General features: G+C 28.9%; 1 protein-coding gene across 1 annotated transcript in view; it reads right to left on the bottom strand.

Moving 5' to 3' along the window:
• Nucleotides 1-27,610, bottom strand: part of LOC111616870 (sushi, von Willebrand factor type A, EGF and pentraxin domain-containing protein 1-like) — a 184,934-nt gene that overhangs the window by 123,229 nt on the left and 34,095 nt on the right. The window contains exons 8-13 of the mRNA XM_023358224.1: nt 22,615-22,742; nt 16,610-16,864; nt 14,289-14,389; nt 10,641-10,791; nt 5,523-5,756; nt 1,467-1,831 (exon numbers count right to left, since the gene is read on the bottom strand). Of these exons, the coding sequence (XP_023213992.1) occupies nt 1,467-1,831; nt 5,523-5,756; nt 10,641-10,791; nt 14,289-14,389; nt 16,610-16,864; nt 22,615-22,742 (1,234 nt within the window). The remainder of the gene's footprint in view (nt 1-1,466; nt 1,832-5,522; nt 5,757-10,640; nt 10,792-14,288; nt 14,390-16,609; nt 16,865-22,614; nt 22,743-27,610) is intronic.

The raw sequence follows: 27,610 nt of genomic DNA, 5'->3' as shown, positions 1-27,610 counted from the left end.
TTCTTTCGGATAACTGACATTTCGGATAAACGACGCTCTACTGTAAATAAAAAAGATGCGTTCGCAAAATTAAGTCAGTTAAAATTTAACATTGTTTATGCCAGAACTATTTTTTTTTTTTATAAATATTAAAAAAGAAAGTTCAAAATGATTTATTTTGTACGTATTTTATTACGACACGTGTTCCGCAGCCATCTTGTATTTTCTCGCGTACATGGGATTGTGGGATCTCTCTTATGACTGGATCTAGTTTCAAGAACTCTCTTGAGTTGATCGCGATTGAACCTCATTTCAGTCAAGATTAAAACGGTTGAGGGAGGTCGCACCAAGGCGAATGGGGTATAAGGCTCTAGTTTAGTAGTGTTACAGAGTATAATACATATATTTTAATACATTTTTTAAAAGAAACAATACCACTGAGAAATGTTACGTGTGTTTAACAAGGTTCGGAAAACTTTGAAAATGTTAACGATGGGTTCGGCCAAACCTGTGTCAACCCGTTGAATAACTCCACTGATGACAGCATTTGTAAGTATAGAAAATTATCTCTTAGTACTCTTTTACTGACATTGACAAAATCTGAAGAATATAAAAATATGTCTAATATTTTGGCAAGAATTCTTGCTGCAAAACCATATTTGGCTGCTGTTGAAAGACCAATAAGTGTAAGACTATTAAGTCTAAAAGTTGAAGTATAAATATCAATACAGAAAATGTTATTTATATATTTATCACAATATGCCACCTTTGAGCCAATGGGATCCTCAATCAGCCATACAATTATAGCTCAACAAAAAACATTGTCAAATAAAGATGATGATAAAACATGAACAACCATGGTACAAAAACATTTCCAGAAGGAGAAAAAAACAAAGAACAAGAAGCTGTAAAAGAACTACTGAAAAAGAAATTTTAATTTCCATATTCATGTTTCCTAATTTTTATTTATGTGATTTTTTGTGATCATTACCTTCATACTATTTACATTCATATATACAGTATTTAAATGATACAATCAATCTGTGATTAATAAAATGAAAAGTGCTTATAGTATAGAGACAAATTAATAAATAATTATACAAATATAAGATTTGTATTATTGTCATTGTTTTTCGTATGTCTTTTAGAAACAGCTTATTAATGTTAGGATTAATGGCTTTGCCAAAACAAAACTGATATATATTCAATAGGTAAAAACATTGAAATAAAGCTTGGAATCTGGCATTATCATTTGATTAATAATATATAATTTGGGTTTAGTTTACTACTGTACATGATTAATGTAGAAATGAAACCATCCAGAGATCACAAAATGTTTATGTCTTATATTCAAAAAAACATTTAGGCCTATTGATTATTTTTAAAATAATATAAATTTATAGAATTTACATTTCTGATAAATTAAAATTACAGTTTCAAAAGTTTATACAAGAAATTTACTGAAAAAATTTGTACTAAAAACTTACTTCCTCTTCACTATTCTTGCACTCATCAGCTATTGCTACTGTCCATTCTATATTGAACTGAAGTATATTATCTTCTTGATTATTATTTTCATACTGATCATTAATTTCATTTAAAATTTCGAAATTTTCTTCTTTTAATTTAGTAATTTCTCTCTTATTCCTATTAAATGAATGGCTTCCACATGTGACATTAGCATTTTCGTAAGTACAACTCTCAGGTGGACAGAGTCCCTTAATAAATGCATATTTTTTAAATGAATCAATAAACTTTTTTTGGATTTCCACTTGAATATTTGAATCTGGACATGTACCAGAATAATATGGCATTTTTATAGAATTTGTAGTTGAGCGACGTCTCTTTATTTCTAAAAAAAATTACAAATTATTATCACATATCACAATTAATGAGAACAGTTAAATTATTCTATATATATATATAATTAAATACATACATTCTGATGGCAAAATATATTCTAAGATAAAATAATAGTTACTAGAAAGTGATATTCCAGACATACAGGGTGTCCCACATAAAACTGCACCCCACTCACTGATAGAGAAATTATTGTAAACTTCATAATTGGAAAAAAAAATGAGACAAATGAAACAAAATAAAATTAGTCAAAGAAACTCTTTGAAAACTTAATTTTATTTACAAGACATTATGGAAATTCACATAATGCTTCATCATTTAAGGAAATCTAGTTTTATGTGGGATATCCTATAATATACATACAGTATATGTAAACAGATTATAAAACAAGATGTGCCTGTAAGTTTATCATCATCTATATGGCTAAAAGAAATTATTACAAAAATCTTAATGATTTCTTAGAAACTAGTAACTATTCATTTTCCTTCAAGGGTTAATTTATATTATTCTACTGGTATTCTTATTAAATGGGAGGTTTTTATAAAAAAATCTTGGAAAATGAAAAGCATATTCATTTTAAGGATATGTTTTTCCAATTAATTATATAGTCATATGATCACTGTGTAATGCTGTTTTTTACTTTAAACAATTACCAAATAATAAGGGTATTTCTTTGTCAATTCTGTATAAAAATCATTTATTGTATAATGATTAGTATCTGCATAAAGTTTGGCATCTTGTTAGCTTTACAATCTCAAGCAAATCATTAATTGTTAACAACACAGATATTTTTTTCTCTGTTAGAAAACTTCAGTTCTTATCATTATCACAGGCAGTATAACCTTAAATATCTTTTAAAATTATGCAACCTCAAGAAAATTAACCATAAAATGAAAATATTAATATTTTAAAAGCAAATGAAATCATATAATTAGCAAAACATGTATTCACAAAAATTATGCAACTCATTATGCTCAAACAAAGCTGAATACCAAAATATTAAGTTTATTTCCATTCAAAAAATTATGAAAATATGTCATACAAATATATAATATATATATATATAATAATCATATGCTAAATTTCTATCATAGTTTGAAAGCAGTTATATATAGAGATGGCCCAATATCACAAAAGTAATGATACCAATATTGCAAATAGTTTTAAAGTATTGATACTGGCCAGTATCAGTATTGGGTATCAAAACTGAAAATCTTGCAGCTGTTGCTGTTCAGTCTGTACTGTGCTTTCCAGTCGTTTTTATTGCTGAACACTGTACTCATTACAATGAAGGCTGAGTGAACCCCAGAGAAGCAATTAATATTTTGTTACTTACTCCAGGGAATTGAATCGCAGCTATCTGGTTCAGAAATCAGTGCATCAGTCAGTACTTCAGTTTACACTTGTATGAAGCATTGTGTACACAAAAGAAACCCCAGATCTACAGTCCTGCTAATGGGCTCTGTGGGCACTACTATACATGGGATAAGGGTGGAAAAGAAATTGTTACTGAAGAGGTAAAACAGTGTCTTTACATTGAAAGTTCTTTATTGTGTTCAAATTTTACAAATGTCAGTGCAAACAAGTATTTACAAATTGTAGCTCATTTTAACCATCACTGATAGTCTTAATTGATCAACAAACAAATGTACTGTATCATGTTTAACTAAATTACTATTTATAAACTAAATAAAAATATTTATAAATAGTAATCATAACTCTAAGCATATATAAATTCTGGAAATAAAATTTGACATAATACATTTATTGATTTTTCGGTCATTAATATTTTTTATATAAGTTTAACTTAACCAAGAATACTACAAAATTCCATTACAGTTTTTGATTCAGCTGCAAAATCCAGTTTAGGTCAGACCTTATCTGTCTATGAAAAATTTAACAATACTAGATCTGATACCTGAGGAAAAGTATTGATACTAGTATTGGTATCAGACCAAAAGTACTTAGTATTGATGGAAAGTATTGATACGGCATCAGAATTGACAATATTGGAACATCCCTAGTTATATAATTATACATGTAATATAAATCTCAATGTAAGTTCTGTTTCTTTATAAAGTTTAATTTTCTTTTCTTTTTCTAAATTTTATGTAATGTATCTCCGATTTAGTTGCAAATAAATATAGTGATACCTTGTACTTTAAATGACTAACTTCAAATGTAAATTTGACAAAAATTTGCTTCAGAGTTTGAATGATGCTTTAACATTCAAAGCAAGTTTGCATTGCAAAAATGCACTTGAAGTGTAAACACAATCTGTTGTGTGCCCAAGTTGTCTGTTGTTCTTGTTCTTACACTCTGTATATTTTCAGTGTTTTTTTTTTCCTTTATTTTTGGTGTGTTTGGGTATATATTTGAATTCATTCTAACACAATTTGCAGTTTCAAAGCTGAGGATATTCTTTTAAAAGTACAAAAATATTTGATGTTTAATTAAAAATATTTGTTTTGGTCTCCTAAATATAACATTTTTATTATTATTTTAAATATGGTATCAAATACAAATGATATTTTTGTTAACACTGATAATTTATATAAAAATGTGTATACCTTAATTATTCAATTTAATTAATTAATTAATTAAATTGAACAATTAAGGTATATACATTTTTATTAATTAATTAATTTAAGGTATCTTCTAATGTTAATTAAATTAATTAATTAAGGTATCATTTCAGCTACGTTATCCGTATTTTGACTTTCTATCATGCTGAATTTATTTTGAATTACTGTTCTAAACAAAGACATTATCAAAAAATTTCTATTGTTAATTGTGTTTTTATATTTGAAGTAAACATTGTAGCACTGTACTCAGGCAATACACTTTGCAAAATACTCATTAAATATAACAAGGATGCTTAATTATTTAAGAAAAATGAATAAGATATAAGTGAATTAATGATATATTTATATTAAAAAAGTGACAAATAGAGTTACTGTACTTAAAATAAAAAATAAATAATTTAAGAGAGAATAATTTTAAAAAATTGATCATTGCATTTAATTACATTACAGAAAACATATAGCTTAAACATTATATAGCTTTTATATCAATATAAAACCAAGTATTTTAACACAAGATGTGTGCTACTAATTTCTGATTAAAAACAATACTGATAGATAAGAAACATGTGAATCTAAAACCTTATTTATTTTCTCAAAAAAAGAAATCATCCATACACAATTCTGACATAATTGTATGTAGATAATTTCATAAAACAAAATCATAATTTTACTATGAAAATAAATTGTTTTATATATTAAAAAAGAGTTTTTTCAAATTTGGTAATACAATATATTATCAAAATTTTCATTAAAGAAAACCAAAGATTAATTTTACAAAAGTTTTAAAAATTAGTTATGAAAGTATTAAATTAATTACTTTTAACTGAAAATCAAAGATAATCAATACTCAGTATATATTGTATGTGATTCTCACTAAATATAAATTTTAATTTCTATAGATATAATATATTTAAAAATTTGTTCTATATAATTAATCCAGATACAGATTTTTATTATTCTGTTGTTAATTTTCTATAACTGGCATGAGAAATAAGCTGCAAAATCATTCTATTTATTAATAAAGAAATTTGATGCTAGCAAAATACTAATTATTATAAGATTTACTAAAGTAAATATGAAAAAACATGAAATACTTACTTCCGCAATCTGGCCATGGAAATACAAATGGCTGATTTTTATTTTTTTGATTTGGTAATAATCTGCCCCACTTGGCATGAGTACCTAACTGCTGGCAAAAATATTCTTTTTCAGGCGTTCTAATAAAATCATATCCATCTTCACAATATACTTTACAGAATTGACCACCTCCAAGCCATTTATCACATACCAAAGCACCATTAAGTGGTGGTGGTTCATATTTACAAGCATATGCTAAAAAATTTGAATATTATAATATTAAAATTTGAATATTAAAAAAATAATATTAAAATATTATTTTTTTAATATTTACATTGCATATACAATATATAACATATGTTAATATAATTAACTTAAAAACTTTATGATACTTTATCTAACCTTTCAACTGATATATCTATGTAAATTTAAAATATTTGATACAAATAAAACCCAGTGAAGTGGAAAAGCAGAACAGGAATACAAGTACAGGTTTGAGTAGTTTCCAAAATGATTTATATAGATGTCACACTATTCAACTAACCAATGTATTACAGTATCATAGGTAGAGGATGGCTGTGCTTCAAGCTATCCCCATATGTTTGGTTCAGATAATTGTCCATTTACATATCTTCTTCCTTGAAGACACTTCTTGAGCATACCAAACATGAAAATCAGCCAGTGAAAGATCAGGGCTATATAGAAGTTGATGTATTGTAGTAAAAGTGCTCCAATGTGACAATTGTTGCATGTGCCACCTGTGGACATTCATTATTGTAGAGGATCATAACTTTGGTCAGCAATCTGGGCATTTGTTCTTTATTGCATGACAGAATATTATCAAGATTTTATTGTACTGATCAGCATTGACTGTCTTGCCCTGTTCCAGAAAGTCAAACAACAACAACCACAATGATAAAAAAAAAAATTGTGCGCATCACTTTTCCAGTTAGCCAGCTTTAATTTGACTGCATCAAACAGTTAAGTTCAATAAATATTTAATATATTGTTGCCTATAAATAATACTTAACAATAAATAAATTGATCAATATATGTTAGAAGTGACTAGTTTATAAACATCTGGCTTTAGGTATATAAACACATTTGCTTTTGTGGAAAAAACAAATGGTTCTTATGTGTTCACAGTTTGATAATGACTTGACACAGATACCCAATTTTTATGAACACTATCAAAAGCTTTTGAAAAATCCAGATAAGGTGAAAACACTATTAAAATTGGATATTCATGCAATAAAGTTAACCACAGGTCTGGAAAAATATTTCTATATATAGTACACTATATGGTTGATATAAATACAAGTTAGGAAGCATTACAAATCTGTGACTAAAAGTATGCAAGATGCATCAACTTTAATTTCACTCTGCCATATCCATTTTGTTAGTAATGTCAAACAGGAAAAACCAGCTCTAAATAATGAATGTAGGTAAGGAATTTTCATAAGATTGATGGAACAGGTTTATATTTATGAGTTAGCAAACATACCTAAAAATTATAAACACTAATAATGCTAGGAAACTAAGTAACAACTAAAAATGAATAACAGATAACACTAGTTTTAAAAATATTGCTCAGAAAATAATTAAGGATGCTAGTTAATTATAAGTTGTAATAAATCTTTGCAATATCATATTTGGTTATTAAATAATTTAATTTTTACAATATTGGCAATTTTATTGTATGTTGATGACAATTTGTGATATATTATAAAATTTTTTAAATTTTAATTTAAAAATTTCTTAAAAAGTTATAAGTGGTATTTTGTTCAATTCTTTTGATTTGTACAACAGACATGGAACCAACTTCCAGTGTGTATAATATGAAAACTATTTTTTAAATAAGGTCCATTTGTGAATGAGATTTGAGAATGACATGTGATAGCAAGCATGCTGGGAGAATGACGTGTGATTGCAAGCATGCTGGGAGTGGATGCACATGCGTCCACTCCCAGCATGTTTAGCTGCCACTTGCAGCCATATCGTCTGTCTGTGTGCTGAGCTGTAGAAGTTTATAATGTTTAAGAAAATTGAGTCATCCATCGACTGTGAATACGATCTGTTATTCGATTCCTGAGTGCAAGAAACTTGGTGGCAGCAGAAATTCACTGTCAGATTTGTGAAGTTTACGGTGATAATGCTATGAGTGACAGTAAAGTCAAAAAGGGGTGAGAATGTTCAAGGACAGGCAGGTTAATGTGATGGTGAGCCACACCCTGGCTGACCTTCTCTGATTTCTGAAGATTTGGTTCATGATGTAGATAACAAAATTCAAGAGGACCGATGATTCACGATTTCAAAGTTATCAATTGAATTTCCACAGTTTCAAGGTCAGTTTTGTATACCATTGTTTCAGAGAAACTGAATTATCAAAAATTGTGTTCTTGGTGGATTCCAAGACTGCTTTCTGACAATCACAAAACAGAAAGATTGGGCAGTGCTTTATCGTTTTTGACTTGATACAATCAGGGAGATGAATTGTTGGACCACATCATTACAGGAGATGAGACTTGGGTGTCTCACATGACTCCTGAGTCCAAGCAACAGTCAATGGAATAGTGACAGACATCATTGCCAACTAAAGTAAAAGCCAAACAGACAATTTCAGCAAAAAAAGATCATATCAGCTGTCTTTTGGGACAGGAAAGGGGTTTTGTTAGTGGATTTTATGCTGAGAGGCACAACAATCAATTCTGATACGTATTATGTGACCTTCAGAAAACTCTGGCATGCCATACAAAACAAGCAGTGTGGCCTACTGTCTTCCAGTGTGATGTTGCTCCATGACTATGCATGGCCATATTTTTCTGCACAAATGCAAGGTCTAATCAGTTTTTTTGGATGGGAACAACTGGATCATCCACCTTACAGTCCAGACCTTGCATCCAGTGATTTTCACTTGTTTCAGTACTTAATTAAAGGAGTTCCTTGATGGTCAACAGTTCAATGATGACAAAGAAGTGAAAACTGCAGTGATAGATTGGGCTCCTTCACAGGCAGCAGATTTTTTTGAAGTCGGAATTCAAAAAATTGTTGAGAGATATGACAAATGTTTGAACAAAAATGGAAATTATGTAGAAAAGCAGATAAAAATATGTAGAATATGGAAAAAAATATATTTTAATGATATTTACAGTATTTTTCTTTTTATTAAAAAACTAGCAGACCCCGCCACGCGTTGTTGTGGCTCAAAATGTATCTATTATAAATGTATAACACTTCCCCTGTGGGGGGGAAATTTTACGAAAAATTTCTTCTTAGTGTACACTCTCTTGACGTACCCTATTAAAACGCAATCAAAAACGCAAAAACCCGCATCTTAAATAGTATAAATAGAAGCAGAGTTCTTTACTGTAAGCCTTAATCCTGTCCATCTCCCCCCAGTGCGGGGAATTTCGACACGTATATGATATAAAAACACGTGCGCATTCAAATGCAGCGTTGTGTCAAAATTTCAAAGGAATCAGTAGGAACAAACGAACATTACATTTTTATTTATATAAATAGATAGAAGATGATCCACTTTAGTTCATTTTCACAGAAAAGCGTAATGCCTCGCAGAAAAGCAAACTTAGGGTGTCGTACTCGTAGCGCCATCTGTTGGACATAAAAGCCTTAACCTAGATTATATATTTTAATTTATATGAATGTTTAACGGGATAATATACAGCCTATGTCCACCCTGAGGTTCCATTCTAAATATTGGTGAAAGAATTTTTGAAATCGGATGAGTAGTTTCGGAGATTACCTGCTGCAACGAAACTTACATAGAAACATTACCTCTTTATAATATTATCAATAGTATAGATAGACCTTATTTAAAAAATACCCTTTGTATAAAAAATGAACACTTCACAAATATTTTCCAACTCCTTCTGAGTTCTTCTTCAGGTGGGAATGAACGATTACCCGATGGAATGTTCTGATAACATTCTATCAGAACTAATGCCCATTTGTAAAAGTTTTAAAACAGTGTAATTCAAATGACTGTTCAAAAATATAAATGTAAATTTAATGTCGCATAAGCGTTGTCATGTGCATAACGATCATTCAACTAATAACTATAATTTTGTGTCTAACAGGGCCTGCCAGGCTATTGACAACATCATTTCCTCCTTAAAATTTATACAGGATGACTCAAAGTTAGCTTTACAAATTTTCTATGACCTCCAACATCTGTGATACTCTGTGTGCAATGCTGTGAGGACTTTGGCCCATGTGAAGTCTTCAACTATTTCCGGGTCTGCAGTATATATAGAGAGGGCTGTGGATGTTCTGGCATATTGCAAATCTGAGATATGCTCTTGTATTCTTCTTCTTATAGAACGTTTAGAAGACCCAATATACAGAAGATCCCTATCACATCTGGTATCTCTGACAGGGACACTGTATATGCTGGGATCCTCCCAATTATACCAGATATGATAGAAACACTGTATGTGCCAGAAAATTTTTAAAGCTAACTTTGAGTCATCCTGTATAAATTTTAAGGAGAAATGGTGTTGTCAACAACCTGGCAGGCCCTGTTAGACACAAAATTATAGTTGTTAGTTGAATGATCATTATGCACATGACAATTCTTATCCAACATTAAATTTATATTTATATTTTTGAATGGTCATTCAAATTACATGGTTTTAAAACTTTTACAAATGGGCATTAGTTCCAATAACATTCCATCGGGTAACTGTTCAGCCCCACCTGAAGAACTCGGAAGGAGTTGGTAAACATTTGTGAAGTGTTCAGTTTTTATATCATGCACTGGAAGTTGGTTCTGCATCTGTTGTATATATATATATATATATATATATATTTATTTATTTATTATATTTATTATATATATATATATATCCCAGTATGAGTGGTGTGTATATCTTTCGATTTGTTTATTTTTAAATTATTTAAAATTCTAAAAGTTTAAATGTTCATTGAAACAAGTTGTAAAACTGAAAATAGCTTACATAAATTTTATTTACAAAAATAAATTTTTTTGTAAATAAAATAGTTACTTATACAAGTTACAAAAACAAAGAACTGTTTTAACTAAATACTCCTTACAATTCAATGCATTACTAAACAAAGTTTATAAATAAATTATTATAATAAAAAACTGTTAATTCTTACGTTTTACAATTACATTAAAACGACATTCAGCACTATTTTCAGAAGGATCTGAAACATTATAATAAACAGGAGCTGGTAGACCCCATCGAAATTCATCACCACTCTTTCGATTTTGATATTTTGAATCTGTTTTAATCTTTCCTGAATTGTCCTATTAAAATAAAAGTTATGAATTAATTACAGAAAGTTTGAACATTATGATTAAACTACTAACAAGCTCAATAGACTTATTTTTATTTTATACCTTTCATAGCCTTTAAATTTCTATTTTAATTTAATTTAAAATAAAGGTCATGTTTTAATTAAAAAATTCAAATTTATTCATTTACTTAAATATTTTCATATACCACAGAAACATTTAAAGAACTTTTAATTTAAAAATATTACTTCGATCTGCTTAATTTAAGGGAACCAACTTCTTTATTTTCTTTAATAAAAGCATTTTCAGTTTCAATTTTTGTTTTTTACTTTAGTTTCAACTTTTTTGAGAAGTTCTAAAAAGCAGAAGTTGTAACTGAAGATGGCTTGAAAATAACTTAAAATATCTTTAATAAAGAAAATAAAAAAGTTGGTTCTCTTAAATAAAGTGGATTGAAATAATTAATACAAAATGGCACAAAATTTTTGTGAGATGATATAATATTTATTTTGGGGTTTTCATTTTAGTCTATCTGTGATTTGTCTGTAAAATGATTAAAATAGTTAATTTATAAAGAAAATCAGTAGAGCTGCCTTATTCAAAATAGTTGAATAATTGAAAAACTGGATTTAATTAAGTATAAACAATTGAATATAATTATAAACTAATTTCTAAGAAAATACAAATTATTAATTGACTATTACAAATGTGAGTTGAAATATGATTTATTGATTTAGACAAGTGATTCCCAAACTTTCTCGAGCCACTGCCCCTTTGGTTCTATAAACTTATACCCAACACATTCTAACCATACCCCAATGCCCCTAACCCATTTTCTCTTGTGTGAGAAAGACTTGAAAATATTCTTAGAAAAACTTTTCTATGAACCTCACACTTTGTGTCCTTACCATACATTGTTCTCAACATATGGAAATCATTAAATGCAATGTTTCTTCTTACCTATTTTAATAAAGGAAAGAGAAAAGTTGTCAGTGACCCAACCTTCAACCTTTACCTATGGTCACCCTTTAGTACCCTGCCTCCAGCATCCCCCTGCTGCCCACTTGCTTCTTTTCACCCCTCTAGATTTACTCACTGCTCACAGGGGGCAGTAGTATCCACTTTGGAAACCACTGATTTAGATGCACTCAAAAAATTTATTAATATTAGTTCTTTATACTTGGCATATATCAAAAAATTGTATCAGTTAATAATTACATATTCAAGTTCATGCCTTCTGGAATTTTAATGTACAGTAGAGCATTGATTATCCAAATACCGATCAACCAAAACATCAGTTAATCGAAAGTGTTCCAGTTGGCAAATTCAAATTTCTGCTAGTGCTGTGGTGCAGCAATATTTGGCTATGTCTTGGGCTACTCAAATATTATTTTTGTTGGTATGCATGTTTTAGCTGGCAGCACTGGTGCGACCATATTGTATTTTTAAAAATTATCTTTTAATTTTGCACAAACAAAATAAATATATTGAAAAACAAAAACAAAAAAAATTATATTTCAGAAGTTAATCTAGTATCAAAAACATTCCAATTTAGCATAACACATGTCAAGAGGGTACTTAATTAAGGATGTGCCAATATTTGAATGAGGCTTTTTTCCCGTGTTTTTCTTCAGCTTGTTGGAGAATATAGCCCAAGCAGCTGACATCTCCAGATAAACCCAAGAAAAAGAAAGAGTTTTGCTTGTTTTGTGTGGTGTTTTTCTGAAGACTGTGTGTTGAGATGTGTGTCAGGGCATGTGTTGTGCTGAATCAAAATGTTTTTGATATTAGATTAACTTCTGAAATATCATTTTTTTTGTTTTTATATTTTTCAATATATTTATTTTGTTTATGTAAAATAAAGAAATAATTTTTAATGATACTATAGCCACAATTATTGTTTCAAAAAAATTTTTGTTAGGCTTAACATTGACGAAAATTCAATGTGAAGCAACATGCAACAGAGAAAAATTTCAACATGGGATAGGTTAATATATTTTTTCATACATGATCAGTTATCCAAACAACCCCAGTCCCAAATTGTTTCAGATAATCAATGCTCTAATATACTTTTATATTGTACAAATTCTCATTTTTATGTGCTTTTTAAAATTTAAATTTGGGTAAATCATACCCACACATTAAATCAACATTCACTAATTTTTATGTACTATAATTTAGTTAATTAATTTTAATATTATCAGTAAAACTATTATCAGCAAATGAACTTCTCTATTACTAGAAACATATTAACATCTAATCTCAGAACCTCTTCAGTATCCATAAAACATTTTACTAGATGCTGAAGAGGTTCTATGATTAGATATAAAAAATATTACCAGCGTGGCAACCAGGAGTAGCAACACTGAGCGATAAAATAAATAAAATAACGCAAGGGACTGGCAACACCACTGAACTCTCTAGCAGGAAAGTAAGTCTTTTATTGTGTTGACTCTCCTGGTGAGCATATGCATGTACAACACATGCATGTACAACATATGCATGTACAACAAAAAGTTTGTGTGTGTACCATGATCATTGTATATATTGTGTTTAGAGATTATATGTAAAAATTTTGAATCAACTCTGGGATAATCTGACTGATCAACTGTGCCACCAAGAAAACCAAGACTGTTGATAGTAGGGGTAAAACATGACCTCTTAGTTGTGCCCACCACACCAGCAACAGTATCTTTGTTTAAATCTCAAAAGTAAATTAATATGAATTTTTGAAAAATCAGAAAACTGAGTACAAAATATCCCAAAAATATGCATTACCCCAGTGTTTCTCAAACTTTTATCTTCCAGCAGTCCCCCTAGAGTAGAATTCAATTCTTACTATTTTTTATATATGTTTTAAAACGTCTTTGTTTTAAAAATGTTTATTCAATTTAAATAATTTTATATTTTTAACTTTAGTAAATGCTTTTATAGTAAAAATAAATATTATGAGAAACATCTTTATTCCACAATATAATGCATTTCTTTCTTCTGATAACTTGAAAACCCTCACAAACACATTCATAGATCCTCTTAAGATCTTCAGATCATATGTTGAGAAACACTGCATTACCCAAATTTTCTCAGACACCCAGGTAACAAAACAATGATTATCTGGATTTTTATAGTGTCCAGAACTGATTATAATACAAACCTAATTACAAATACAGCAAAGCATCGATTATTCGAATATTGATCAACTGAAACGTCAATTAACCAAAAGCTTTCCAGTCAGCAAATTTAAATTTCCACTAGTGCTGTGGTGCTGAAATCTTTGGCTACTCCAATATTATTTTTGTTCATGTGTGTGTTTTAGCTGGCAGCACTGGCACAACCTTGAGCGGTTACTTAAAGACATGCCAGGATTTGAATAAATTTCAACATGGGATAAGTTAATATATTTTTTCGTACATAATTGGTTATCCAAAAAATTGATTTTCCAAACAACCCCAATCTCCAATTGATTCGGATAATCAATGCTCTACTGCATATTAAAATATCATTCTTACTTCAAATTCAGGTTCTGTCCAGTTAACAGAAATGGGACTGCTTTTACCATGAAAAATGACTATATCCTTTGGACAGTTTTTAACCCTTGGAGGTTCAATATCTGAAATATTTTATAAATCATCAATTCTTATATAAAATTTTATAATTAAAAAGTAATGACAATTTAAAAATTTCCAAAACATTTATTTTTTATAAACAGAATGAAGGTATTATAACAATTAGACCTGGACAACTTATAGTAGGGTATGATCTATTTCTATTAGTCAAAAATGCTAATGAGCTATCACTATACAATCAAATCTTGTTTTAACAGATTGCTCATCTTGCCAAAAATTGTCCATTGTTACAAGAATCTGATAACTCACAAATATTCAATGGCCTCGCTAAATTTTGGCAACTATTCTTAGACCAGCATCAGACTGGTCACTAGATGGCTCCTTTTCAATTGTATCAGTCTGCTGATGGTCTTCATACAATTCTTCAATTGTATAGTACATATCCCAGATGTTACAAGTGCATTATAAAATTCTAAAAACTCCCATAAACATTCAAATATCAACTAAACAGTGAAAAAATACAAAGTTTACAATAAATGGATCTAGAAAAAAAGTCTGTCATTCCAAGTTCCACTAAATGGAGGTAAAATTATATTGTTTTGGTGTGATCTGAAAAAGTCTCTTATTCCACGATTTTTCCATCCTGAAATCTGTTAAAACAAGATTCTACTATATTTTTTTCCTTTGTAAAACTTTATTAGGTTGGTTAAAATTATGTTGCAAAATGTACCAGTGATTATGAAAATGCCCTGTCATTTTTCATTCAGAGATATTTTGACTTTTGAATTTGTAAAAATTAAAAAAAAAAATATATATATATATATTTTGATTGATCATAAGAAAGAAACACAAATATATTTACTCTTGCAAAGTAAGAATTTTTATGCAATTGTACAATTTTAAAAATAGTTTGCAAAATAAATTCAATGTTTTTCCATTTTTTACTTTCATAATCACCAGTACAAATATATTTATTTATTACATTGTAATGATGTTCCAGATTATCTTTGTTTCAACAGACACTTAAAGCTTCCTTAAAAAAAGAAGAGCTTTTATCTTTTGCCACAACAAAAAATGTTTTATTTTTATTCATAAGGAAATGCTAAGCTTTGCTGTTTTTTGATGCACTCATTTTGCACAAAAGGAAATTTTTAAGAGCATTACAAAGCAATTTTTAACACAATGATAAGCTTTAGCTCTAACTATTAGGGCTGTGGAGATTGATCACAGACCTATACAGGCCAGGTTAAGTCTTTGATTGATCTTTCATTGTTTCCTGAGCTTCTGATGTAACATTCTTGGTTTATGAATTTATTTTTCTCCTTTTATGCTCTTTAAATTACATATATTGATTTTTCAAACTTTATAACAAAGCTTTGATTAACTTTTCTGCATAACTTTTGGGATTAATTATATCTAGCTTTATTAATTATCGGTTGAAAATGTCTGGTAATATAAATCAATGTAGTGACATTGTTCTGTACTAGGTCCATTGCTGTAATCATTAAAATGATTCCATTCCATTGTGTTTAAACTTCTGCACTTTTAATATTTAAAACAAGTACACATTACACAAAACTGAAGTTACTATTTCTTCTATTTTATTTTTTAATGTCTTTTTTTCTAGTTACATTCTTAGTTATTTTGAAATGCTACCAATAGTGCATTACTTTTCAACATATATTTTATTTTTTAAAAATTCAATTTCATTATGGAATTTTTATAGGATTTTAAGAAGATTCACGAAATTAATTGAGCCCCATAAGAAATTCTCTAATGTTGATAAAATGCATATTTTGATTACTCATTGTAATAAGTACTGTACTTCCATATTGATTTCATACAAACTGAATAAGTGTTGCTGTATAAAACAGTAAAATAATTGCTAGACATGCTTAATTTTAATGGTTAATTCCACATTCTAAAAATTTTTTTACCAATATAGAAAATCAGGTCTCTTAGTTTTTCATACTCTACAACATCATACGAATCATCAAAACTAAAGAACACTTAAGTGGTGTTCCTTATTAGTCAAATAGGTCATAAAAAACTTAAGCTAGCAAGATAAATCATCTACAAAATCATTTAAAAAATTATGCATGCTCATAAAATTAAAATAATTAGTATTATTTCCAAATTTGTCAGTTTTATTAAATGAGTATGACAAAAAGGAAGAAACTTAAACACGTAAAAACTGAAAAACTTATATATAATATAGCATTAAACGAAAAGAGTAAAATAACTTATATGCATATAAAGTTTACCTTTAATGATAACATGAAAAGAACAAGTTGCATTTAATCCAGATACATCAGAAGCCACATATGTAACTATATTATCACCAATATTAAAAGAATAAGACTCTTTTTTTAATTTTGGAGGATTAACAATTTTTACACTTGCAACTTTAACATTGTCAGTAACAATTGGAGGATTCCAAGTAACCTTTCCAGTAGGTTTATGTTTATCAGTAAATTTCATAATATCATCAGGGCACTTCAAAGAAGGAGGCATAGTATCTGCAAAAAATTTTAAAAAATTAACTTAATTAATTAATTAAATTTTATAAAGATAAATTTTAATAGCTACATTTAAATAATCAAGTAATTTAAATTCTTAAATCTACAACAAAATTATTATATAAAAACAATTGAATAATTTTAAAAGTTTGAAATTTAGCAGTAAAAAATTTATTTTGTTATCTTTCAAATGAATTATTTAGATTGATACCATGTAAATGTTATAAAATCCTATTAAGAATTGTCAAATCTAATATATGTAATAATGTAGCTACTAGAATCTGGATCTCTTCCATTTTATCTATCTATACTTTTTAGATTAATAATAGTATCATTATTCTTAATAGAAATTAAATGTCATATTTCATATGAGCTTGTGTACCTAGATGTGCTTACATGCACTGTAAAGAGAAACATTTTCTATTCCTTTTCCCAATATTGTCCTTGCATATTGTATCCAAAAACAATAGAGAGGTTGCAGCCGACATTTTCATCACAAAAATGTGTATGTCGGACGTTCATCGCTGCCTTCCTGTAAGCCTAGAAGTTTGACAATGGCATTTGATACACTGAGCATGATTCCACTGATGTTCCAAATACCATTGTCAAACTTCTAGGCTTACAGGAAGGCAGAACCGAATGTCCAACATACACATTTTCACGATGAAAATGTCGGCCGCAACCTCTCTAATTTTGAATTCAAGGTATTCATATCTTTTACTGGAATATATCTATAAAAATTACTGAATTGTTTCATACAATTATTGATTAATTAAGTAATAGGGGGATTAAACAGAACTGGAAGACTGAAACTGGAGTGATAAGATATTTCTATCATTGAATATGTACTATCAAATGAGATGAGATTGATTTCTAGGGATGACTTTGATGACAACACAAAATTTTCTTTTCAGTTCATATTTCCATGAGTATGAGTAATCCATCAACAACCATGATTTGGTGTAGCAGTGAACTGCAAATGTACAGTACATGACAAATTGGTTGCCAATTTATTGGTGCCAATTTGCAGTAGTTTGTAGATTGAATTAAATATGTGAGCTCCAAGTTTTGGCTGTATGTACTTATCACACACTATTGACACAGCAAGAGGAATCATGCAGAGATGAATGAACACTGGTTATTTATTGTAAAAACAGTATGCATCTCAGACAGTCTATCTGTCCCTTTTCAGTCACACTTGTAAATTTGTATCCTGTATAATAAAATATTTATATTGCATTAATTACAATGAAAATATATTTAGCTGATTTTGTAACGTACAGTCGATCCCCCTATAAGATCATTGATTTTTCCGTTTTATCTGAATTACATGTTGTACGAGTCACTTAGATTTTACAAATACGTGTGCCGGGCTGTGAACGGCTCNACTTCTAAATTTAGCTTTGGAAAGCTTAGATGACAGAGGGATAATATGATAACAATGATTCAAGAAATTATTTGAGAGGAGATGCAAAATATGCAGAAGATCTTCCTTGATTAACAGAACCAATAGCAATTGCTTCAGTATGGGTGGAGATTCACCTGGTAGAAAATAGAACCACTGAGAAATCTGCTATTGCCACTGATTAGTCACTCTAATGCAGTAATGCACATGAATAACTAGTGTAGTGCTTCTCAAACTTTCTGGTGACAGGCCAGTTTTTTTATCTCAATTCCCTCATGCACTTCTAATTTTCTGAATTTAAATAAAAATAATTGTAAAATGGAAAGAATTTTTTATTTTTAGATTACATTAGTAAGAAAAATACAATAACAAAATTTGGTTCTAATCATTTTGAAAAAATAGATTTGTCATCTGTTTTCAAGTAATTTCTTGGGCCAATTTTGGTAGCCAGTCATCCTTGCACTAAATGTTTAAATAATAAAGATAAATGAAAGTTATAAAATAATATGTTGTCAATTCCTCAGTCCAATTTTTTTCAGGCTGACTATCCAAAAAGTGTCAATTTTTTATCATTGTAGTTGATATATAATTAATTTTTATGAAAAAATATGCAAAAATGTGTTCCTACGTGTATTTTTTCTGTGGCTGACTATCCAAAAAGTGTCAATTTTTTATCATTGTAGTTGATATATAATCAATTTTTATGAAAAAATATGCAAAAATTAATTCTCACACATTTTTTTTTCTAAAAATAAAATTATTTTATTGTTTATAACACACTTGTATTAACACAACCTTTGTTTAACTTCAATAACTTTTTGTAGCAAACGGACTAACATTTACTACAAAAAGGACTTATTGGAGTTAAACAAGGGTTCTAAAATACAGGTGTGTTATGTACAGAAACTCCAACCTATAAAGAGATGATATTTATATGATATTTGTGATATATGATGATAAATATATATAAATATATAATATTTATTGTTTATTTAATAATTATTAATAATATTTATAAATAAAATAATTTTGATTATTTGTTTGAAAAAACTACCAAAGACAATTTATGTAGATGTTATCAGATTACAGAATAAAACTAAATTTTCTGCCAAAAACCACAAAATAATTTTTGTAGCATAATGCCATTTATTGTAGAAATAGTGAAACAAACATTTAACAAGTGAATGCATCAGAGACATTAAAATAGAAGTTTCTACAGCATTTTTTCACAATAAACATATGACATATACATATGTCAAAACCAAAAAAGTGATCACTGCATATGAATGTATGGGATGTGACAGTGACTGAGAAAGGGTTAATTTAATAAAAAATTATTGTTATAATTTCTTGCATAACTTAGTTTGTATCTAAGTTTGTTTTCTAAGAAAAAATTTGTGCTTAACTCTTAACAAGTTATTTTTTAATTTAAATATATATTGACTATAATAAAAGTAATATGGTATAAGTTTAGATTAATTTCTAAAATATAGAATTATATGTTAAAAATGAAATTTATCTAAATAAAATACGTCAAACTCCTAAATAATTTTAAAGAACATCTAATTCATTAACCTAAAAACCACTGAATTGTTATTTACTCGTGAAGCAAACATTTTCATCCACTTTCAATGGACATCTTCATGCTAAAGATTAAATTATATCTATATAATTTTTGAACAATCCAAAACTTTTGTGTTGCTCACTGATTGGTGGAGATGTTTTGAATGATGTATGAAATGCATTTATAATTTGATATTTAGCTTGAAGATGTCCATTGAAAGTGGATGAAAATGTTTGCTTCAAAAGTAAGTACTGTATTTACTTGTATATAAGACAATCTCACATATAGGACAAGGTGTGACTTTAAAGATCAAAATAAAAAAAATTAGATTTAATACATTTCTAATTTTATTTTGTTTAATCACAAATAAAATATCAACTGCACGTAAATGCACACAATGTCCCACAAAAATTACTGGCATTTTAAACTTTAAAGAAAAATCTTGTAAAATCGACCACATAATTTGTTCACGTGAAGCTGGACAATCGGGTATCTTTTTTGCCAGTTCTTAACAGTTGAATCACTCTTCGTCGATTACACTTATGGGTTTCTCCAAATTCTGATTTCTGAATAATCATCTGTTTTTACATGGGAATGGATTAAAACTTATATTGGGCTTCCATCTGATTTTGGAATTTAAATTTGGAATTCAATTGAAAAGCTTTACTTTTCCTACTACTATTCATCTTTACTCCTGACAATATGCAAGATCGATTCAAACAACCCAGATAAATACCAGAGGGTGAGCATCCGGTAAAAACTACGAATACGCTGTTCATAAAAATTATTGCAAAAATTCAAAGAATCCTTCGCTCGCGTGTATAGGACGACCTAGGTTTTTGAAGCAGTGAAAAATGAATAAAAATCTCGTCTTATATGCGAGTAAATACGATATTTACTGTTTATTTTTTTAAAATAATCATTAAACATGACAAATATGTAATTTCCAATTCCAGTATAATTATGTGAAAACAAATAAACAGTAATCGCATTTTACTCTTAGACAATGCAACTTGCGTGGAGAATGTTTTAAATTCTTTTTTTTGTTCTATTTTAGCAATAGTAAATTTTTTGTGTATGTGACAAAATATTTACATTTAACTTAAAAATATGCAAGTATTGAATACTATTTAACAGACTGTTCCTCAAAGATATGTCTAAAGACCCGAAAAAGTTTGCGATTTTTATATCAATCAACTGTAATAAAGTAGTATTTTAATTTTAAATATATTAAGCATTAAGGAGCAAGATTTTCTGTATAATTTTCCTTCAATACTCTAATTGGTTTAATCTGATTTGAATAAACACTGCTATTTTATTTGATAAATCCAAAAGTAAATAATTTCTATTGATACTAAACTTGTTATATAATTTCAGTAGACAAATATTGTATACAGTTATCTATTTTTACCTAAGTTAATTTTTAAATTGTAAAAAATAAGATTGATAATGAGATTTCCTGTTGTTTTATAATTTAAAAAAGTTTTTTTAATAACATTTAATTATTGAAGCATGTTAACTTGATTTTTTTTGTTTGCATTAAAAAAGTAAAATAAGTTATTGGAAGGTAAAATTTTTAAATTTAATTTTTGACTCCATAGAAAATACATTATATTGGAGTAGAAAGACAGTCAACAACAAATTTTTCATTTTAAACTACAAACCATTTAAATATAATTAGATAATGAAGTTTTAAATAAATAAATTGTTTATATTTTGAAATAGTGTTATTTATGTTAAAATTTAAATTATTTCAGTACTGTTAAAATGATTAAATTTAATTTACAAAACTGTTTTGGTTTAAACTTGTTATGAATTTAAAGTATTATTATAATAAATTTTCAATCAATTATGTATTTTATAGGATGAAGCTTGGGAAGAGAAAGAATTATCTACAGCCGAACTTGTTTACACGGGAAGGAAAAAGAAGCGACTGTGTTTGGTACTAGATTGTCTCTGCGCTCACGATTTCGGTACGCGCACGGCCGATATGGTAAACATGCAGCATTACGTGATTAAAGAAAAGAAATTACCCGAAAGAGAAGCAATGTTAATATTTCACGATGTTGTTAGAATTGTCTGTGCCCTTCATAAAGTAAGTAAATATATATCAATACAGGAATTAAGTTATAAAATTTTAGAAATACATTGCACTCTTGCTAATCTAATTAATTTTGTTCACTTTTCCAGTAAACATTGCAACCAAAAACAATCTCAGATTACTTTTGAAAAGTAAATAATGAATTTTAAAAATTGTTTATACAGTATTGTATATTAATTTTTAATATATTTTTATTGTAANTGGATTAAAACTTGTATCAGACTCCCGTCTGTGTAATTTTGGAATTTCAATTTGGAATTCAATTCAAAAGCTTTGCTTTTCCTATTGCTATTCATCTTTACTCCTGACAACACACGAGAATGATTCAAATGACTCAGATAAAATAGTTTTGTTTTTAAACACCAAAGGGTGATCATCTAGTAAAAGATGCAGATATATGATTCACAAAATTTATTGCAAAAACACAAAGAATCCTTTGCTTGCATATATTGAATGACCTAGGTCTTTGAAGCAATGAAAAATGAATAAAAACCTTGTCTTATACACAAGTAAATATGGTAATTCTGTTGGTTTTAGGTTACTGAGTTAGATGTTCTTTACACATTAACTTGCATTCAGCAGTCATCCATTAAGTAATTTTATATTTATTTAAAAACAGAAAAAAAAGAATTTTGATTTGAATATTCAATAAGAATTACATTCTACATTAAACTGCTTACCTTTACAAGTAATTTTTTCATATGATCTAGACCAAGTTCCATTGGTTAAGCATTTTCTGATTCCAATATCTTGATTTTCTGAAAAGTCTTTTAAAGTAACCAACTTGTATCCTTCTTTACAAAAGTATCTATATAAATAAGTTACAGTTGATTATCTTATTAATTAAAAGTAGGTAAGAAAATTTAATTATTAGAACAGTTAAAAGTAATTTAGTTATCTAAAAAATTCAATGTAACACTCTATATTTAGTATCTAATAGTAAAAACAATTTGTTTTAATAAGTCTACTTCTGGATATTAATTATTCATTAAATTGTAGTACTTGTGGATCATGTGTTTATTTCCTTTCCTTTGTCTTCTATATATCTATTTCATATATTAATGTCATTTTCTTCAGATCTGTTTATCCTTTGTTTCTTGGCTGGTTAACATCCATTGGTTAGGTAATACACAGGAGTGAATTATTGGCCTTCATACATGTGGAATATAGAAATTTCATTGCAGGTCATGGGGATAGAAGAAAAAGCAGGTGTTTGGACTAAAGCCAAGATGAACAGTGGACAGATAAACAAGTTTAAGAGGAGGATGAAAAGAAGAAAAAGAGAGTAAAAAGATATCATCTATGGAGAAGACAGTATTGTTGAAACCATCTCCTAAGAAAATTAGTCTTTGCTTTTCAATACAAAGATGAAGCAACTTAAGAATCAGAGGAGAACAGACTAAGAATGGAACTTTCTCCATGAACAATATTCACCAAGAAGTGATAACCCTCTCCTGTTGTATCTGTAAAGTGTATTGGCCAACCAGTATAAGGAGTCGAGTCTGAATGTTATATTTTATTTTTGGAGCTTTTATTTAGTTACATGCGGCTTTGAGACCATGTGGTTTTGTTCATTGTTGACCTTTAGTCTAACCAAATGGACTTGTCATGGTTGGGAAGGTCAAGCAGTAGAATCCAAGCCCAAGTGACATCAGAAGGACCCAGATCTAGGAAAACCCTTTCACAGATCTATATGACAGAAAGGACACTTTTGATTTGGCAAGTGAGAAGAAAGGACATCGTGAGAAATAGGTCCTGAAGAGTGGCAAAGTATTCTTTCGCTTTGGGTTGTATGTGTGAGAGCCTGGACTTGACAAAAATTTTAACAGATTTACTTTAAAAAAAAAATTGATTATTTTTTGAAAGTAAATCTGTTAAAATTTTTCCTAGCAAAAACTTTATTGTTGGAGGATGTGATTATATTTTTCCCACAAATGTGCTTCTGTGTCCAGGGATGACATCTTTTGAGTGTGTGTCACCGGGAACCTAACAGAAAAATCGCTATTGGACACAGACTTTAAAATTTCCCAAAAAGGACAAGAGCAGAGAAGAGAAATCCCCCAATTAAAAGAACGGGATCGATGATGACAGTTGTTGTTCATCAATCACCTCAAGTCGGAGAGTCAAGGTTAGCTATCCCGTTGGGAAAACAGTTCACTATATTGTCAGAAGGAAGAGTTGCTATCTCACTGGAGTCCAGCCCTGACTTTCTCAGACAGTTCTTCCACCAATTTGGATATCGCTTGGATTATCAGTTGGATTTATTATCTTACTCTAGAAGACATCCTTGAAACCTCCAGGAAAGGAACATCTACCAAATCTACAGAATTGAAGCATCCACCACCAATAAAGTATGTACTGTATCTACATCACATTCAATTGTAAACTCTCTCTCTCTCTCTCAGTTAGGAATCTGATTTAATTAAGAATGCTATACTATAAGTTTGAATATGTATATAGGTGTAAATAAGTCTATACAATAAAACAGATAAATATTCAGAATTGTGGTGGTTGAGTGCACTTTTTGTCTCCAGATACGGTGTCTCTTGGATCGTCTCTATCCCAAATCCTACTGCCTACAAATGCAACTGCTCATGTGTGAACAAATTGCCATTGCAAATTCTGTGTTCTTTAAAACACAGTGGTGTCAGTCCTGACAGGGCATCAAGGAGTGCTGACTCTCCAGTCACATAAGTGTCACAAACAGTGGGTGTGGGAGAGAGATAGAGAATTAAGATATATATTGTGATAGTTGTGAGTTTTGAACTGAAATTAAGAATGGTAAAATAAACTTTTGGGTCTTTCATTGGAGCTGTAGAGCATGTTTACATTATTGGATATGTTTTCTTTTGTACTTGCACAGGAAACTCTCTAAGCTACAGAAAACTTCCCCACATTTCATTATTTATTCTGGAGACATTTTATTTTGTTTAAAGCAGGGCTGTGGAGTTGGAGTGAGAGTTGGGAAAAATGTGTCAACTCCGACTCTGACTTCAGCATTTCAAATTTAATTTAGATTTTTTATTTAAATAAAAGAAAATTTATTTTAGATTTAATAATTTTTTAAAATGTTTTCTTTATTTTGTTATAATTCATTTATTTTAAATACAAAATGCAACAATTTAATTTATTAAATATGTATTTCCTTTGTAGTATTTGTGTTTAGTAGTTAAATTGTTTTGATTCAATTGAATTTGAATATTTTTGAATCATTCTTATTATCCGTGCTCTAAATGAATACAGGTAACCCCCATATAACATGGAAGTTACATTCCAAAAAATTGCAGTGTTATGCGAATCCATGTTAAACAAAACAAAGAACTAGTGCGAAAAGGGTGGTTAGGTTCCAAAAATTAAAAAACATGCTGTTAAATCCTTCTTTAAATCGGATTTATTATTCATTTTTTTTTTTTATGGGTAAAATACTTATTTATTATTTGAGTAAATATTTTACCAGAGGATTATTCATCTTATATGATGATCTCAGCATGAGCATCATCAACTGGTAAGTTTTTGGGTGCATTCGTTAATAGCGATCGCTCTGCATCTCCGCTACAATGGGAGTGCGCTGCTGTTTGTAGGCATTTAGGAACGACGGTGAAAAAAAAAAAAGATGGCGATGCCCGCGCTATTGGTAGTATCATGATGGAGGAATCTATAATTCTGAAATATGAGCTTTTAGAAACAAAAGAAGGTCCCAATTGTAAAATTTAACCATTAAATGGATTATTTGTTGAAAGAGCATTCAAAGTAACCACGAAAAAATTAGAATGCTTGCACAGAGTTGCATGGAGGTATAAAAGAACACACCCTTTATTACATTTCATGTTGTATGAGGGTTTTATCCAATTCTTGAACCATGTTAAAGTGAATCCGTGCTATAAAAGTAGTGTGTTATATGGGGGTTACCTGTACTCTATTTTTCTGAATGAGCAAGACTAATTGATCTGAATATATATTTTTCTTTTCTGAACAAGGGGCTGAAGTAGCTAGATCTGACACTTTTTAGTTGCACCAACTTTTCTGGAAAGGTGAAACTGAAATGCAAATGTTGTAGAATAAGGATATGTACTGTAGATGTTGAATTTTATCACCCCCTTTCTCCTCTTATTAAATATTTGTTAAAAATTAAGTTTTTTATGCAAATAAATATTAATGTAAGTTAAATATTAAAAATACTAACTATAAAAGTATTTGGGTAAATGCCCAGGGCTCCTTTCAGAGTTCAGAGTGGATATGCCCCTATGAGTGCCTCTGCCCCCATAAAATGACTTGGTTTTTAATTTTGCCAAAGTCAGAGTCAGCCTACTAAAATTATCAGAAATCAGAGTCAGAGTTGAGTGTTTTTTTACCGACTCCATAGCCCTGGTTTAAAGGACAAAAATCTCTGCACCGCCCTAGACAAAAAAATCTAAAATTCTAAAATAAAATTCTTACTTTTCACATGCACACTTATAATACCAACGTTGCCAATCTAACAAGGCATCTCAGATTAAGCGATCTCTGAACGGAGTTAAAGAATTGTCTTTTAATCCTTTTGTTATTAATTTTAAAAATCAGAGAAGTTTTTTGGAAAGATTGAAGACTAGTATAACCAAAAGATTGCAAAGAAAGAAAATAATTGTTAGTGCATAAGTATGTAAATGAGTAAGAGTGGTATAGCTAATTATGACTTCACACCAAGACATATAAAAACCCTGGCAACAATAAAGAGGATGAGGTGAAGCTTCTGAACACAAGTGAAGAGAGTTCCAGAGCAAGTGATGAAAAGGATTTCCTGATGTTTTTTGGTATGAAAGTTTTTTGGTTTAGATTGTAAGAATTCTCTTTTGTTATTATTAATTAATTAATTAATCGAGTTCTGCTTTACTTTATCAGTTTTTATAGAGAGTTAAATTTTAAGTTAGCGTCCCCAATTGTTAAAAAAAGTTTTTTCTTTTAGTTTTGATTTGAATTAATTACAGTTCTGAATTTTATACTTTTTTTGTGTAATATCATTAACACACTTTTATGGGTTTTTACTAATCTCCTGTAAATAGTTTGTTCATTTGTAATAAATTTTATTTCATTATTGACACATAGTAAATTATTTTGGATTTTTTTACTCTAACCATTTTTGTGAACTAATCTATTCATGTTATTTTTGCCCATTTCTGAAATCCAGGCCTGGAAACTGACTTACCCTAAGTATTTCATTGCTTATGTAACACTGTTAGGTTATTTCTGGGCTATTGAACAGCGTATTACATCAGTAATTATTTTTCTTTCTTTACATCCTTCTTTTTCTCACATTCCAACTGCTACACCTTTATTTATTAATGTAGTGTATTATGCATAAATTTTTTTAACCATGATCTATTGTTGAATCAGATCATACCAACCAAAACTGTAATATCGTGAATTCCATATATATTTCTAACTTTTTTTTGTAATGAGATTAAACAAAAAGTTACTAGTGATGATAAAAAAACTTTTATAAAATTATGTTTGTGGAAGATACCTTCCTCATCTATGCAAGTATACGTTGTCATTTTATAAAAGGTAAAAGAAAATTATCATCAGTCAACAAAATAAAATATCAATTCTTTTAGAACTGATAATTTAGTTTTTAGTGAATTAATATGAGACCAGACAATAAATTTAAAGTAATTAAACCATTAGAGAAAAAACATGTTC

The sequence above is a fragment of the Centruroides sculpturatus genome, unplaced genomic scaffold (assembly GCF_000671375.1).
Source record: "Centruroides sculpturatus isolate CEXI.00-Female unplaced genomic scaffold, Cexi_2.0 scaffold24, whole genome shotgun sequence".
Taxonomy (NCBI): domain Eukaryota; kingdom Metazoa; phylum Arthropoda; class Arachnida; order Scorpiones; family Buthidae; genus Centruroides; species Centruroides sculpturatus.
Note: the sequence above shows the minus strand (reverse complement) of the source record. Positions and strands in the feature narration are given on the sequence as shown.